We start from the raw sequence: 17,526 nt of genomic DNA, 5'->3' as shown, positions 1-17,526 counted from the left end.
GGAAAAACATCGATGTTTGGGAAAATGTGTTCTTTTGACGTCATGATGACGTTGCAGTTGTTGAACTGCAGAATTTCGTGTAATCCATGCTTTTCAAAATGGCGACGATATTATGATGAAGTTATGGCAGAGGCTTAAATAATTATATTTACAAAGATATTGTACTTCAATTCATCAATTAAATCGAAACGCCTACCTCTTAAAACTCTGTCATAATCCTTTTTGTACCGAAATAGTACATTGCTTTTTTAGTATTATTATCCATAAGGATAATATTTGTCAATTCTTCATTATTTGCAGGAGATTGGGATGTGGTTCCCTCCATTTTTTGAGTCACGGCGCAAAATGGCGAAATTTACGTCATGAATCTGATGCTCATCGAAAAAACCTCACAGCTGATTTTTCTGATGGGCATCCGATGAGCATCATGACGTCACGCCCAAAGAGTCACGGCCGTCGAGAGAGGGGGGCAATTCGGTCCATTTTCCCGGGGCCCGTACCTCTCGGGGGCCCGGTCAGACATCGACCTTATTTAATTTTAGTGGATAATGTTTGTGAAAATATAAATATAATACTTAAAAAATGTTATCTTCAACTAGACTTTAAACAGTAAAAGGCAAAAAGAAAATGAAGAGTGGTAGTTTTACAAATTAAACCTTCTCTAAAAATGCATTCAGTCCCTTATTCTCCATAACCATGAATCGGTAAATTATAAACGGAGGTTTAAGTTTTGTTCCTCACGGGAATCACCCTGTGCCCCGGAAAAACTTGAACTTTTTTCGAGTTGTTTCTTTGCTGTGGACGATAGGGCGTTCATGAATATTATTGAATTGATCATAAAGTAGTAAGTAAATTTTATAAGACGGGCTTCTGGCGCTTGGTTTTTTCTGAGCCAAATTTGCTTTTAAAATTTTAAGAAAATTGCCGTTGTTCCTGCGGGTTGAAAGGGCTCTTTTTAGACATCATATTTTGTAGCATTTCAGACCATTTCTTCAACGCTATCGTGTACAATGGTAGCCAGTACATCAGAATCGGCGAATTTTCTACGATAAAAGAGGTTTAACACTCTGTATTTAAAAATCCGCGAATCTATACAGTCTAGCTGTACCTAAAGACTGTGAATCCAACTTTTCGGCACACTTCCCATTGCTTGTTATTACTTTGAAACGCCATAGCGTCCGTGTGTTTCAAGGCGTGTTGCACTGAAATATATCAAAAGCGCTACCAATATATTTTACATTCGAAAATAAAATTATCCAACCTTACGCGAATTGAATTCTGGTCTCGAAATGATGTCATTTCTTTTGGTTAGTAAGCCTTCTCTGGTCATCTCCCAGTCCGCCACAATAACCATGGGAACAGAGCCAGCCCACAATGTGTATATTCCATTGTACCTCTTCCTTAACCTTTCCAAAAGGTCCTGCACGTTATTCTTATTTCGAACTTCGAAGAAATACTGCGAGAAAAAATAATAATTACTATTTCAAGAATAATGACTGATTTAATAAGATTCAACTCACGTAACACGTTCCCGAGTAAGGGAATTGGCAAAGGTCCGGGTGGAAGACATATAATTTCGATCCAATATTTAACGAAATAAAATGTTACCAACCCGATGGCTAGAGCCGGAAACCACGACAACATTTCGATGTAATAAAACCCTTTAAAGGCCGACTTCCAGCGAAAAGGGTTCTAGCGAACTGACAACCAAGCATCGAGACTAACAATGGAGCGACCGTGCCGATTTTCGAATACCCGCTGGGGCAAAAGTTAGGAGGCTTCTAGCTAACTGAAAACCGTGCAATGTGGTTCTAGCGAACTGAAGATACGCAATAGAGAATTTCCTTCCGAGGAAAGCAAAATTCGACAGGAAAAAAGATTAAAAGGATTTCTGTTGTTCATCTTCAGTTCGCTAGAACCACATTGCACGATTTTCAGTTAGAGAGAACCCTTCCATCTTTTACCCCAGCGGGGATTCGAAAATCGGCACGGTCACTACATTGTTAGTCTCGATGCTCGGTTTTCAGTTCGCTAGAGCCCTTTTCTTTGGAAGTTGGCCTTTAAATTACTTTTTCAAAATTTATCCTCGGCTAATAAAACGACCTTCAAAATCATAATGATTCAAGGAGACTTATATAAGATGCTATTATTTTGTAGAGATAAGTTGATAAATTTTTTTTCAGTCTATAATTTTCAAACAGATAATGGTATCGAAAGCTGAATTTCAATTTCATCCAAGAATAATGGAAGGACAAAATTGTTCAATAACGTTTGCAAAATACGTTCCATAAATATAGTAAGTTTTCGTACATATTTCAGTAATTATTGCTTTGAGATTTTATCTTTGCTATTCGCAACCAAAAGATACTATAGCTCCCCTAGCGGCGAAAAAGTAGAACTACGATCTAAAGGAAACAAAAAAAACTGTTGTGTACTCTTCGGGCTGTTGTATGGGATGTGACGTCTGACGTGATTAAAATCTATCCAAAAATTAATTTTTTCCCTGATAATAATTTGTAAAATTTCCATTGTAAAGCAAGATAATGGCCAAGGAAATAAATAACGCAACTTTCTATACTGAAGATGGTAAATAAAAGAAATAAAAATAACCAAGTTAAGCAATAAGCCTTGGCCCTTGAAAGTTTTAAACCATAAGGAAGAAACCTTTAAATTAAAACCTAAGCACAAGTATTATGGACAAATTCAACTAAATCTAGTAATATTAGGCCTCTCAGTAGGTCACCTAGTCCTGTATTCAAAACAAAGTGAGGATTGTTTAATTATTGAAGTTCCTATTGACAAAGAATTTGTTCCTAAGCTCTTAGTTAAATTGCAATCAGTTTATTTCAAATATTTTTTAAAGAAATACATGGAATTGAAGTGTTAAAATAGTTGTGATAATAAAAGAGTTGTGATATTAAAATAGTGGTGATATTAAAGTTTATTGTCAGCCAAAATAGCTGCTGACAAATTTACTACAGCGCTGGTTACAACAAACATCTTATTGATGTATGGTTATAAATCCCACGGTAGTCTTTTGCGGAAAATGTTAAACGTTTTTAGTCTCTGGATTGTGCGCTCAACATGTACCCTAGCACACGCAATTTTTGACGTAAGCAAAGCATCTTCTCTAGGGAATTGTTCCCTTTTTTAATTTTTTTGACCTTTAGCTTTACGTTTAAGAAAAGGTGGCCTAATTAGTTTGAGCCCTCTTTCACTACAAAGATCTTCAATAGCGAACCCTTTGTCTACCATTATAGCGTCTACGTATGGTATGTATCGTACTAGGACCCCGCATTCTTCAGTGATTTGTTTATCTGATGACTTTCCCCCATATGCTTTGCTTACCATGGTAGTCACACGGGATGGAGCTACACAAACGCATACTTTTACAGTATTGGTTCCTTTTATAGTGAGAATATAGGTCTTTATCTTGCATTTTAAACACTTAGGTTTTTCAACTGATACCTTGGTGTTGTTTCAAAATTCCGCAACTAGCTGACACTTTACATTTATTCATTCCCATTTTCAAGGTAACTTCCCAAGCCTTGGCTAGTTTCGGTAGTTTTGAAGGAAAACGATGAAACCGCATACCTTTCATGGTGCCATTGTTTTTACATCCGTAAACACAGGAATAAGTAACCATTTTTGTAATTTAAAACACAAGTAAAAGAGTGTTTACGTAATAATAAATTAGTTAATGTCTGACTTTACTTTCACTCCCTGAGATTTGCGCCTATTAGTCTACCACTCTACCAAGTCGTCTGCTCTGTTTCCTTTAGATGGCGCCATATTGGACAAACCAAAGCGCCCCCTTTTAATTCTTTTGGATGCGAATAAAATCAGGTCTTGAGAGAGAGCGTGAACGTTGTTTTGATCTTGAGAGAATGAACGTTATTCTTTTCGCGCTCGAGGAAGGATTGTTTTCAAGGTCCTTACTATACGTCAGATCAGAACAGATTTAAGCTACAATCAGGCACAAATAGAAATAATATAAAGTAGTAAACTTTAAGGTCTCGTTTCACTGGTCGAAAAATCTGCATTCTACTTTAATATTATCATAAGTTTATCATGCCTCTAAGTACACGAATATGGGTTACAACTGGGCATCTTCTGCAGGCTACTGTGACGTCAGAACTCGTAAAGCGCTAAGATTCGAAAATTTTGAAATTCCTGTTGCGGTGCAGTCACCAAACGGACGAGACGATTACTAAATGGCTCACATGAAAAAATCATCCAATGGACTAAAGGAGATTTTTACGTTTCGTATAGGCAGGCATTGGGAGGGGGACGAATTTTACTTAAGCAACCCCCAAAATCCCACTCTCTCTCTTGTGAGATAAACTTATGCTTTCTGATATCTATATTAATCTTTGGTACAATTCGTAAATATTTTGATAAACCCATTGCTTGTTGTTACGACTACGAATGATTCTCGTCGTTCTCGATAAAAAGGTGAAAGGTTCAAGAGCTTTTAGATAACAGCAACAGTGACGGATTTGATATGTTTAAAAGTGTATTCTAGGAGTCCCTTGTCGGGTTTAACATTATATATTACCATAACGTTGATAACTGAAAGACAGTTGCCTACTTAATATTCAGATAAAATACACCACCTTGAACTCTGGAAAATTTGTAAATAATTAGGGTAGTATCTAATTTAAAAGATGGAACTTGTTTTATCTAGGTAAGACATTAATCTCAAAATCCGCGGCAAATTAAAGAAGGGGTTGTTTTCACTCTGCATTTTATTGGCGTTTTCGCTCGCCACAATGCGAACTTTGCGCGTGACATTTGCAATGATGAGAAATAGATCATTTCGAGCTAATTTCTCACCAATGCACTTTCGCTTTCCTTCGACGAATGGAAGATAACCGGGTATTTTCTTGGACGCGTAGTTACCATCCGAGTCCAAGAACCGTTCCGGCTTAAATTTCAACGGTTCTTCCCACAAATTCGGATCAAAGTGTGTAGCGGTAATATCGAAAAACACGATTGTCCCGTTGGGAATTTTCTTGCCGCCAATTGACGTGTTGACGTTGGTGTCGTGAGGAACGAGGACGGATAAGGGCGGTTTGTACCTCAAACATTCCGAGAAGAAGGCCCAAGTGTAGGGACAATCTTTCCTGCGGTCCACGGTTGGTAAACCGGAACCTAATTGTAATTAAATTGCATTTCGGTATAGGTAATATCGGGATAAACGTACAAATGACGTAGGTAATTCTAATGGTGTTTGTATACCGAGCTTAAAGGCCGACTTCCAACGAAAAGTGTTCTAGTGAACTGACAACCGAGCATCGAGACTAACAATGGAGCGACCGTGCCGATTTTCGAATCCCCGCTGGGGCAAAAGTTGGAAGGCTTCTAGCTAACTGAAAACCGTGCAATGTGGTTCTAGCGAACTGAAGATACGCAATAGAGAATTTCCTTCCCAGGAAAGCAAAATTCGGGAGGAAAAAAGATTAAAAGGATTTCGGTTGTTCATCTTCAGTTCGCTAGAACCACATTGCACGACTTTCAGTTAGAGAGAACCCTTCCATCTTTTACCCCAGCGGGGATTCGAAAATCGGCACGGTCACTCCATTGTTAGTCTCGATGCTCGGTTTTCAGTTCGCTAGAACCCTCTTCTTTGGAAGTTGGCCTTTAAGTTTCATCCTAACATAAGACCGTTAAGACGGGATAGGAGAATAAATCCCCGCGACCCATCTATTGAATCCTACGCAATTACGAAAATGTTTGTACCTATGTTGTCGTCTATTTCTTCACGAATTTTTTCCTGAATTTCAGGAAAGGCAGCTAAAGCTTCGAATACCCACGTGATGGCAGTTGTAGTTGCGTCGGTACCAGCTGAAAACATAAGTATAGCGTTTAAGAGACAGCTATTTTAAATGGTCTATCGCGTTAAAAACAATGCCTTAACAATACCCAAAAAGAGGTCGCCTAATATTCCTTGCAAATGGCGATCAGTTAAGTAAATATTGTTTTCAGATTCCTCGGATTCAGCTTCGATACCAGAAGCGATCACGGAATCCGTGAAGTGACGTAATTCATCTAGAGTATATATATATATATTTAGAGTTATTACACGTAGATATAGATTTCTCTTAAAGGGAGGGTGAAGTGGAAAATCAAGTGATTTTTTATCAATTGTTCTACTAATTACAAAACCAGTCTGCATAGTGAAACATTCAGGAAATACTTCCGAATGACTTTAAAATTCAAATTAGGTTGAGATTTTAAAGATAATTTTAAACAAGAACCTCCGACCAATCGCGTAACGCCCTGCCTTCTTGTTAACAAAATTCTCGTGGCACGTTCCGTGTCAAATGAAATATATCACGAGATTTGATAAAATTAGGCGCGCAACGTGACAATGGTGGCGCGAGACATGGAGCGTGCCACGAGAATTTTGTTAATAAAAAGGCAGGGCGTTACGCGATTGGTCGGAGGACTTTATTTAAAATTATCCTTAAAATCTGAACCTAATTTGATTTTAAAATCATTCGGAAGTATTTCCTGAATGTTTGACTATGCAGACTGGTCTTATAATTAGTAGAAGAATCGATAAAAAAAAATCACTTGATTTTCTACTTCACCCTCCCTTTAATGGTTAATTGTTTCATAAAAATAATTTATAACCAGTGGCGTAACTACAGGGGAGCAGAGCCCGCAACGGCGGGCGGGCCCATAGCTTTTGGGGGCCCTTTCAAAATTTTCCTTATAGACTGATTGTCCTATATTTTATAAAGTGCCCTACAATTTCACAAATCGTCCAATAAAGTCCTATATTTTTGTGATTTCAAAGTAATTGTTTATGATCCCAGCTGTATGATGTTTTAAACGCAGAATTAGTGATATCTCATTTCGTGAGACCAAAAAATCGCGGACCTCGCTTCGCTCGCTCAGGAAGTTTTATCTTCAATTCTCAAAATTTGAATTTATACGATTTTTAAGGTTTTTATGTGAAATGATAAGAATTACTTTGCATTCTGAGCTGAACTCCAAAATAACGCAATTGAATTTCGTGTCTGACCTTTCATTTAAATATCTAAGCCCAAAGATTGAAGTCAATTATAGCACAGACCTTTAAAATATATTGAATTATAAAAAAGAGTTTTGAAAATCTGTCATCTCTCAAAACATCTCTTCCTACCCGACCCTTTTAAATTGCTTGATTTAGTCATTATCATTCACTTTTAAGTCTCTTTTTGCTTACAGTTTCATTTAATTAATAGTCACTGCAAATCTAAATCTGTCTGTGTGAGACCTTCAGTATTTGTTTAGATCTAGGTGCGATGTAACGCTTATTTATAGTGTTTTACGCTCTCAATAAAATAAAATTATCCACACTCTAAATCAAATCATTTATGAGTCCTGTATAACCCTATAATTTGATTAATCTGGTCCTGTATAATCCTATAATTTGATTAATCTAATGTTGTATAATAGTATAATTTGATTAATCTGGTCCGAATAATCCATTAATTTGATTAATCTGGTGTTGTATAATAATATAATTTGATTAATCTGGTGTTGTGTAATACTATAATTTAATTAATTTTGTCCTGTATAATCCTATAATTTGATTAATCTGGTCCGAATAATCCTTTAATTTGATTAATCTGGTGTTGTATAATACTATAATTTGATTAATCTGGTCCGAATAATCCTTTAATTTGATTAATCTGGTGTTGTATAATACTATAATTTGATTAAACTGGTGTTGTATAATACTATAATTTGATTAACCTGGTCCGGTTTAATCCTATAATTTGATTAACCTGGTCCTGTTTAATCCTATAATTTGATTAATCTGGTCCTGTATAATCCTATAATTTGATTAATCTGGTCCTGTATAATCCTATAATTTGATTAATCTGGTCCTGTTTAATCCTATAATTTGATTAATCTGGTCCTGTTTAATCCTATAATTTAATTAATCTGGTCCTGTAGAATCCTATAATTTGATTAATCTGGTCCTGTATAATCCTATAATTTGATTAATCTGGTCCTGTATAATCATATAACTTGATTAATCTGGTCCTGCATTATCCTATAATTTGATTAATCTGGTCCTGCATTATCCTATAATTTGATTAATCTGGTCCTGTATAATCCTTTAATTTGATTAATCTGGTCTTTATAATATTATAATTTGATTAATCTGGTCCTGTATAATCCTATAATTTGATTAATCTTGTCCTGTATAATCCTATAATTTGATTATACCCACGTGATGGCAGTTGTAGTTGCGTCGGTACCAGCTGAAAACATAAGTATAGCGTTTAAGAGACAGCTATTTTAAATGGTCTATCGCGTTAAAAACAATGCCTTAACAATACCCAAAAAGAGGTCGCCTAATATTCCTTGCAAATGGCGATCAGTTAAGTAAATTTTGTTTTCAGATTCCTCGGATTCAGCTTCGATACCAGAAGCGATCACGGAATCCGTGAAGTGACGTAATTCATCTAGAGTATATATATATATTTAGAGTGTTTACACGTAGATATAGATTTCTCTTAAAGGGAGGGTGAAGTGGAAAATCAAGTGATTTTTTATCAATTGTTCTACTAATTACAAAACCAGTCTGCATAGTGAAACATTCAGGAAATACTTCCGAATGACTTTAAAATTCAAATTAGGTTGAGATTTTAAAGATAATTTTAAACAAGAACCTCCGACCAATCGCGTAACGCCCTGCCTTCTTGTTAACAAAATTCTCGTGGCACGTTCCGTGTCAAATGAAATATATCACGAGATTTGATAAAATTAGGCGCGCAACGTGACAATGGTGGCGCGAGACATGGAGCGTGCCACGAGAATTTTGTTAATAAAAAGGCAGGGCGTTACGCGATTGGTCGGAGGACTTTATTTAAAATTATCCTTAAAATCTGAACCTAATTTGATTTTAAAATCATTCGGAAGTATTTCCTGAATGTTTGACTATGCAGACTGGTCTTATAATTAGTAGAAGAATCGATAAAAAAAATCACTTGATTTTCTACTTCACCCTCCCTTTAATGGTTAATTGTTTCATAAAAATAATTTATAACCAGTGGCGTAACTACAGGGGAGCAGAGCCCGCAACGGCGGGCGGGCCCATAGCTTTTGGGGGCCCTTTCAAAATTTTCCTTATAGACTGATTGTCCTATATTTTATAAAGTGCCCTACAATTTCACAAATCGTCCAATAAAGTCCTATATTTTTGTGATTTCAAAGTAATTGTTTATGATCCCAGCTGTATGATGTTTTAAACGCAGAATTAGTGATATCTCATTTCGTGAGACCAAAAAATCGCGGACCTCGCTTCGCTCGCTCAGGAAGTTTTATCTTCAATTCTCAAAATTTGAATTTATACGATTTTTAAGGTTTTTATGTGAAATGATAAGAATTACTTTGCATTCTGAGCTGAACTCCAAAATAACGCAATTGAATTTCGTGTCTGACCTTTCATTTAAATATCTAAGCCCAAAGATTGAAGTCAATTATAGCACAGACCTTTAAAATATATTCAATTATAAAAAAGAGTTTTGAAAATCTGTCATCTCTCAAAACATCTCTTCCTACCCGACCCTTTTAAATTGCTTGATTTAGTCATTATCATTCACTTTTAAGTCTCTTTTTGCTTACAGTTTCATTTAATTAATAGTCACTGCAAATCTAAATCTGTCTGTGTGAGACCTTCAGTATTTGTTTAGATCTAGGTGCGATGTAACGCTTATTTATAGTGTTTTACGCTCTCAATAAAATAAAATTATCCACACTCTAAATCAAATCATTTATGAGTCCTGTATAACCCTATAATTTGATTAATCTGGTCCTGTATAATCCTATAATTTGATTAATCTAATGTTGTATAATAGTATAATTTGATTAATCTGGTCCGAATAATCCATTAATTTGATTAATCTGGTGTTGTATAATAATATAATTTGATTAATCTGGTGTTGTGTAATACTATAATTTAATTAATTTTGTCCTGTATAATCCTATAATTTGATTAATCTGGTCCGAATAATCCTTTAATTTGATTAATCTGGTGTTGTATAATACTATAATTTGATTAATCTGGTCCGAATAATCCTTTAATTTGATTAATCTGGTGTTGTATAATACTATAATTTGATTAAACTGGTGTTGTATAATACTATAATTTGATTAAACTGGTGTTGTATAATACTATAATTTGATTAACCTGGTCCGGTTTAATCCTATAATTTGATTAACCTGGTCCTGTTTAATCCTATAATTTGATTAATCTGGTCCTGTATAATCCTATAATTTGATTAATCTGGTCCTGTATAATCCTATAATTTGATTAATCTGGTCCTGTTTAATCCTATAATTTGATTAATCTGGTCCTGTTTAATCCTATAATTTAATTAATCTGGTCCTGTAGAATCCTATAATTTGATTAATCTGGTCCTGTATAATCCTATAATTTGATTAATCTGGTCCTGTATAATCATATAACTTGATTAATCTGGTCCTGCATTATCCTATAATTTGATTAATCTGGTCCTGCATTATCCTATAATTTGATTAATCTGGTCCTGTATAATCCTTTAATTTGATTAATCTGGTCTTTATAATATTATAATTTGATTAATCTGGTCCTGTATAATCCTATAATTTGATTAATCTTGTCCTGTATAATCCTATAATTTGATTATACCCACGTGATGGCAGTTGTAGTTGCGTCGGTACCAGCTGAAAACATAAGTATAGCGTTTAAGAGACAGCTATTTTAAATGGTCTATCGCGTTAAAAACAATGCCTTAACAATACCCAAAAAGAGGTCGCCTAATATTCCTTGCAAATGGCGATCAGTTAAGTAAATTTTGTTTTCAGATTCCTCGGATTCAGCTTCGATACCAGAAGCGATCACGGAATCCGTGAAGTGACGTAATTCATCTAGAGTATATATATATATTTAGAGTTATTACACGTAGATATAGATTTCTCTTAAAGGGAGGGTGAAGTGGAAAATCAAGTGATTTTTTATCAATTGTTCTACTAATTACAAAACCAGTCTGCATAGTGAAACATTCAGGAAATACTTCCGAATGACTTTAAAATTCAAATTAGGTTGAGATTTTAAAGATAATTTTAAACAAGAACCTCCGACCAATCGCGTAACGCCCTGCCTTCTTGTTAACAAAATTCTCGTGGCACGTTCCGTGTCAAATGAAATATATCACGAGATTTGATAAAATTAGGCGCGCAACGTGACAATGGTGGCGCGAGACATGGAGCGTGCCACGAGAATTTTGTTAATAAAAAGGCAGGGCGTTACGCGATTGGTCGGAGGACTTTATTTAAAATTATCCTTAAAATCTGAACCTAATTTGATTTTAAAATCATTCGGAAGTATTTCCTGAATGTTTGACTATGCAGACTGGTCTTATAATTAGTAGAAGAATCGATAAAAAAAAATCACTTGATTTTCTACTTCACCCTCCCTTTAATGGTTAATTGTTTCATAAAAATAATTTATAACCAGTGGCGTAACTACAGGGGAGCAGAGCCCGCAACGGCGGGCGGGCCCATAGCTTTTGGGGGCCCTTTCAAAATTTTCCTTATAGACTGATTGTCCTATATTTTATAAAGTGCCCTACAATTTCACAAATCGTCCAATAAAGTCCTATATTTTTGTGATTTCAAAGTAATTGTTTATGATCCCAGCTGTATGATGTTTTAAACGCAGAATTAGTGATATCTCATTTCGTGAGACCAAAAAATCGCGGACCTCGCTTCGCTCGCTCAGGAAGTTTTATCTTCAATTCTCAAAATTTGAATTTATACGACTTTTAAGGTTTTTATGTGAAATGATAAGAATTACTTTGCATTCTGAGCTGAAATCCAAAATAACGCAATTGAGTTTCGTGTCTGACCTTTCATTTAAATATCTAAGCCCAAAGATTGAAGTCAATTATAGCACAGACCTTTAAAATATATTCAATTATAAAAAAGAGTTTTGAAAATCTGTCATCTCTCAAAACATCTCTTCCTACCCGACCCTTTTAAATTGCTTGATTTAGTCATTATCATTCACTTTTAAGTCTCTTTTTGCTTACAGATTCATTTAATTAATAGTCACTGCAAATCTAAATCTGTCTGTGTGAGACCTTCAGTATTTGTTTAGATCTAGGTGCGATGTAACGCTTATTTATAGTGTTTTACGCTCTCAATAAAATAAAATTATCCACACTCTAAATCAAATTCTATGAGAGCGATAGCTCTCTTAGATAAGACCTCATACCGACTTCAATGTATAAGGATGGTTTTTTGATTGGTTATAACTTTTTTTGTATCGTATTAACTGCTTTGAAAAAATTCCACAGAACTACAATTCGGGCCTTCAATATGTGGTTAAAATTTCAAAAAGATCCACTCATTAGTTTATTTTATAAAAAATAAAGTTGCTAAGGGTGGTTTTCATTTGCATAAATTTGTCAGTGTTTTTGGTGAAAAAGTTAAATTTTCCCATAGAAATAACATGGAGTTTTTTTCAAATTTAGCCATTTTGTGGCCACCTTTTTGACATGAAATATTCGTTTGTTACGTTTGGGAACGGTTTTATATCAAAATTTAAACCTTTTTCTAGGACCATTTTTAAGGTTTTTGAGAAAAATTAATTTTAAGTATGTTTAATTTTAAATTTTAAAAATACCCCAATCTGCGATATTTTAGCATTTATACACTGTTTTATTAGGAAATATCAGCGAGACCAATGTTGGCCTTTTTTAACGTATAGTTGCCTCATAATAATCCGATTGTTTCTTCTTAATGCCTTTTGGTTGGAATGGCCTATCGATAGTGAGATAAGACGGCTTTAATATTGTTGCAGTGACGTTGACGCGGCCGCTACAGCGACGCCATCAAAACACACGGGTCTAAATTGTCGCGGATATAGTCAAATTCAAACTAGCTTAATGGACATTTTAACTTTTCCCTACTAATTATTCTGGATTACCAATAAAAGATAATTAAACTAGACTCCCAATTAAAGATAAATAAACGCTGCTGGCCCATTGGGCCGAATCCCATTAGACCGAATGTCCCATTGAACCGAATCCCGTTGGACCGAGTATAGCCAAAATGTGCGGGTTTTTTATCTTAAAATTCTCATTGCTATTAAAATATATATTTTTAAAGCCGTATTTTAAAACCGATTTAAAAAATACCTCTTTTGGTTTAAAGAAAATACCCTTGTCCTTAACCTTGCGTCTATCAATATACTTTCCTATATAAATAATGATACTGTGATGGTCAAATCCCATGTTTAAAAGGATGCCTCTATTGTAACCGAGCCGAATCAAAGCAAACCTGAAATGACCCATAAAACAATCAATATTTTGGAAAAGGCATATATTTATTGTTCAAGAAACTGAATAAATGCAGCGTTAATTGCTCCAGAATCTTTATAAAAATAATTTGTTGGAAAAGGCCCGGTTTTATTATGCAAGGACCTCAATGAAAATAAAAATATTATGGAAAATCGGTTATCCTACCACTTCCTAACGAAACCTAACCTAACCTAACCAAACCAAACCAAACCTAACCTAACCTAACAAAACCTAACCTAACCTAACAAAACCTAACCTAACCTACCCCAACCAAACCCATCCGAACCAAGCCTAACTTTACCCTACCTAACCTAACCTAACCTAACCTAACCTTACCCTACCTAACCCAAGCTTACAAACCATAACCTGACCAAAACCTAACCTAACCTAACCAAACCTAACCAAACCTAACCTAACCCAACCCACCAAACCTAACCTAACCAAACCCAACCCAACCCACCAAACCTAACCTAACCTAATATAACCTAACCCAACCCAACCCAACCCAACCTAACCCTAACCCTAACCTGATTTGACCTAACCTTAACCCTCTAAAATATTACCGTCATTTTAATAAAATTTACGCAAATATTTCAAATACTCAAAGGCCATTATTGCAATAGTAATTTTTTTATTACTTTATAGTTTCCCACACTGTCTAACGTAACTGCAATTAAGTTCAAAAGAAATTAATAATCAACTGCATGAAACTATTGTTACGTAGTTTACTTTTTTTCGGGGAATCGATCCAAGGATTATTGCACAGTAGTCCGATACTCTTCCACTGCGCCACGGTGAGACGAAAGTTCCTATCGCTAAATTAACTAGTATAGCCTTATAAGTAATAATAATATAATAATAATAAAAAAATCCCAATAGACAGAAACCGCACAAACGGCGGGATTTTATATCATATTTCAGATAAAATCGGTCGATTGGGAATTCGGTCGAATGGGATTCGATCCAATGGGAGGACACCAAATAAACTAGACTCCCAATTAAAGATAAATAAACTAGATTACGAATTTAAATAATTAAAGTACTTTACCAATTAAACGTTCTTAAAATAAATTATCAATTAGAGTTAATTAAACTAGACTACCAATTAGAGGTTATTAAACTAGATTACCAATTAAGGGTTACTAATTAAACTACCAATTAAGGGTTACTAATTAAATTACCAATTAAGGGTTACTAATTAAATTACCAATTAAGGGTTACTAATTAAATTACCAATTAAGGGTAATTAATCTAGATTATCAATTAAGGGTAATTAATGTAGATTATCAATTAAGGATAATTAATCTAGATTATCAATTAAGGGTAATTAATCTAGATTACCAATTAAGGGTAACTAATCTAGATTACCAATTAAGGGTAACTAATCTAGATTACCAATTAAGGGCAACTAATCTAGATTACCAATTAAGGGTAATTAATCTAGATTACCAATTAAGGGTAATTAATCTAGATTACCAATTAAGGGTAATTAAACTAGATTACCAATTAAGGGTAATTAAACTAGATTACCGACGACCGGTAATTAAGCTAGATTACCGACGACCGGTAATTAAGCTAGATTAACGACGACCGGAAATTAAGCTAGATTACCGACGACCGGTAATTAAGCTAGATTACCGACGACCGGTAATTAAGCTAGATTACCGACGACCGGTAATTAAGCTAGATTAACGATGACCGGTAATTAAGCTAGATTACCGACGACCGGTAATTAAGCTAGATTACCGACGACCGGTAATTAAGCTAGATTAACGACGACCGGAAATTAAGCTAGATTACCGACGACCGGTAATTAAGCTAGATTACCGACGACCGGTAATTAAGCTAGATTACCGACGACCGGTAATTAAGCTAGATTAACGACGACCGGAAATTAAGCTAGATTACCGACGACCGGTAATTAAGCTAGATTACCGACGACCGGTAATTAAGCTAGATTACCGACGACCGGTAATTAAGCTAGATTAACGATGACCGGTAATTAAGCTAGATTACCGACGACCGGTAATTAAGCTAGATTACCGACGACCGGTAATTAAGCTAGATTACCGACGACCGGTAATTAAGCTAGATTACCGACGACCGGTAATTAAGCTAGATTAACGACGACCGGAAATTAAGCTAGATTACCGACGACCGGTAATTAAGCTAGATTACCGACGACCGGTAATTAAGCTAGATTACCGACGACCGGTAATTAAGCTAGATTAACGACGACTGGAAATTAAGCTAGATTACCGACGACCGGTAATTAAGCTAGATTACCTACGACCGGTAATTACCGATGGACGCGCAACGCCCTAAGACTTTTTCTCCCATATTTTCTAAACAATTTTAATTAATATGAAGACTGAAGTGACAGATATTAATAAAAACTGTCATTGTAGACAAAGACTGGAAAGTGTAAAAGATAAGGTTTGAAAATGAACTGCCTGAAGTAACAGATATTAAAATTTTCACTTTTGAAGACATCATTATAAAACATCAATTATTTTAAAAAATTCTTATCTTACTTTTTTTCACCAAAATTACTTCGGGAAAGTATTTTAAAAAGGAACATGCGCGTTATTTTAAAAATACTACGGCTTTACATTTTATTTTTTATCAAAAATTTAAAATTAGGTAGAAAATTGACCCTATAACGTGAGAAAATCGTTGAGAGCTTACAAAATATAAACCGTATTAAAACTTTACAAAACGTATTCTTAAATTGTAAAGCTTTCAAAGTATTAAATATTAACGTGCTGTGTTGCTCTCAAAGATCACGATCAATCTACAGATCTTTTCGACACTAATAACTAAATCACAAAGAAAAGGCCTATATTATTTTCCGCTTCTCAATATTTTGAATTTTAAAATATAAAAATTTAAACTCTTCAAGAGAAATCTTTTCAGATATCGAAGTATTTGAATCTCCTAGAATCAAATGTTAGTTGAAAGTAAAACCAGTACCAAGCTAGTATCCCTTAAACCCTTCTAGGTGACAACTACTATTGAGGACAAAATACTTGGTAAATATTGCTGAAAAATATTTTGGGAAAATGAAATTTTGGTGAAAAAAAGTAAGATAAGAATTTTTTAAAATAATTGATGTTTTATAATGATGTCTTCAAAAGTGAAAATTTTAATATCTGTTACTTCAGGCAGTTCATTTTCAAACCTTATCTTTTACACTTTCCAGTCTTTGTCTACAATGACAGTTTTTATTAATCATTTATGAGTCCTGTATAACCCTATAATTTGATTAATCTGGTCCTGTATAATCCTATAATTTGATTAATCTGGTGTTGTATAATAGTATAATTTGATTAATCTGGTCCGAATAATCCATTAATTTGATTAATCTGGTGTTGTATAATAATATAATTTGATTAATCTGGTGTTGTGTAATACTATAATTTAATTAATCTGGTCCTGTATAATCCTATAATTTGATTAATCTGGTCCGAATAATCCTTTAATTTGATTAATCTGGTGTTGTATAATACTATAATTTGATTAATCTGGTGTTGTATAATACTATAATTTGATTAACCTGGTCCGGTTTAATCCTATAATTTGATTAACCTGGTCCTGTTTAATCCTATAATTTGATTAATCTGGTCCTGTATAATCCTATAATTTGATTAATCTGGTCCTGTATAATCATATAACTTGATTAATCTGGTCCTGCATTATCCTATAATTTGATTAATCTGGTCCTGCATTATCCTATAATTTGATTAATCTGGTCCTGTATAATCCTATAATTTGATTAATCTGGTCTTTATAATATTATAATTTGATTAATCTGGTCCTGTATAATCCAATAATTTGATTAATCTTGTCCTGTATAATCCTATAATTTGATTATACCCACGTGATGGCAGTTGTAGTTGCGTCGGTACCAGCTGAAAACATAAGTATAGCGTTTAAGAGACAGCTATTTTAAATGGTCTATCGCGTTAAAAACAATGCCTTAACAATACCCAAAAAGAGGTCGCCTAATATTCCTTGCAAATGGCGATCAGTTAAGTAAATATTGTTTTCAGATTCCTCGGATTCAGCTTCGATACCAGAAGCGATCACGGAATCCGTGAAGTGACGTAATTCATCTAGAGTATATATATATATTTAGAGTTATTACACGTAGATATAGATTTCTCTTAAAGGGAGG

The 17,526-nt window shown here is 34.4% G+C and overlaps 4 protein-coding genes across 4 annotated transcripts in view; 2 read left to right on the top strand and 2 right to left on the bottom strand.

Moving 5' to 3' along the window:
• Window positions 1-17,526, bottom strand: part of LOC149650483 (protein regulator of cytokinesis 1-like) — a 144,556-nt gene that overhangs the window by 43,493 nt on the left and 83,537 nt on the right. The gene's annotated exons all lie outside the window — the stretch shown is intronic.
• Window positions 1-17,526, top strand: part of LOC149650485 (DNA (cytosine-5)-methyltransferase 1.S-like) — a 179,041-nt gene that overhangs the window by 96,530 nt on the left and 64,985 nt on the right. The gene's annotated exons all lie outside the window — the stretch shown is intronic.
• The window catches only part of LOC149650492 (DNA (cytosine-5)-methyltransferase 1.S-like), a 120,572-nt gene that overhangs the window by 83,850 nt on the left and 19,196 nt on the right, over window positions 1-17,526 (top strand). The gene's annotated exons all lie outside the window — the stretch shown is intronic.
• On the bottom strand, window positions 4,661-6,178 carry LOC149650494 (cytochrome P450 1A1-like). The gene is made up of 3 exons (XM_089849175.1): window positions 5,926-6,178; window positions 5,743-5,847; window positions 4,661-5,154 (listed from the first exon to the last, which is right to left on the bottom strand). The coding sequence occupies exons 1-3, from the start codon at window positions 6,176-6,178 to the stop codon at window positions 4,661-4,663; spliced, it is 852 nt and encodes a 283-aa protein (XP_089705301.1).

This window comes from Phalangium opilio, unplaced genomic scaffold (assembly GCF_054372755.1).
Source record: "Phalangium opilio isolate 3A_F unplaced genomic scaffold, DU_Popi_V2 ptg000087l_1, whole genome shotgun sequence".
Lineage (NCBI taxonomy): Eukaryota > Metazoa > Arthropoda > Arachnida > Opiliones > Phalangiidae > Phalangium > Phalangium opilio.
Note: the sequence above shows the minus strand (reverse complement) of the source record. Positions and strands in the feature narration are given on the sequence as shown.

Excerpts from the sequence above, each read along its gene's own strand:
- LOC149650494 (XM_089849175.1), bottom strand. The coding sequence starts at position 6,178 with ATGCAGACTGGTTTTGTAATTAGTAGAACAATTGATAAAAAATCACTT. Across the intron at positions 5,848-5,925 it reads ATTAGGCGACCTCTTTTTGG|CTGGTACCGACGCAACTACA; the intron begins GTATTGTTAAGG and ends TTATGTTTTCAG. Across the intron at positions 5,155-5,742 it reads AGAAATAGACGACAACATAG|GTTCCGGTTTACCAACCGTG; the intron begins GTACAAACATTT and ends AATTACAATTAG.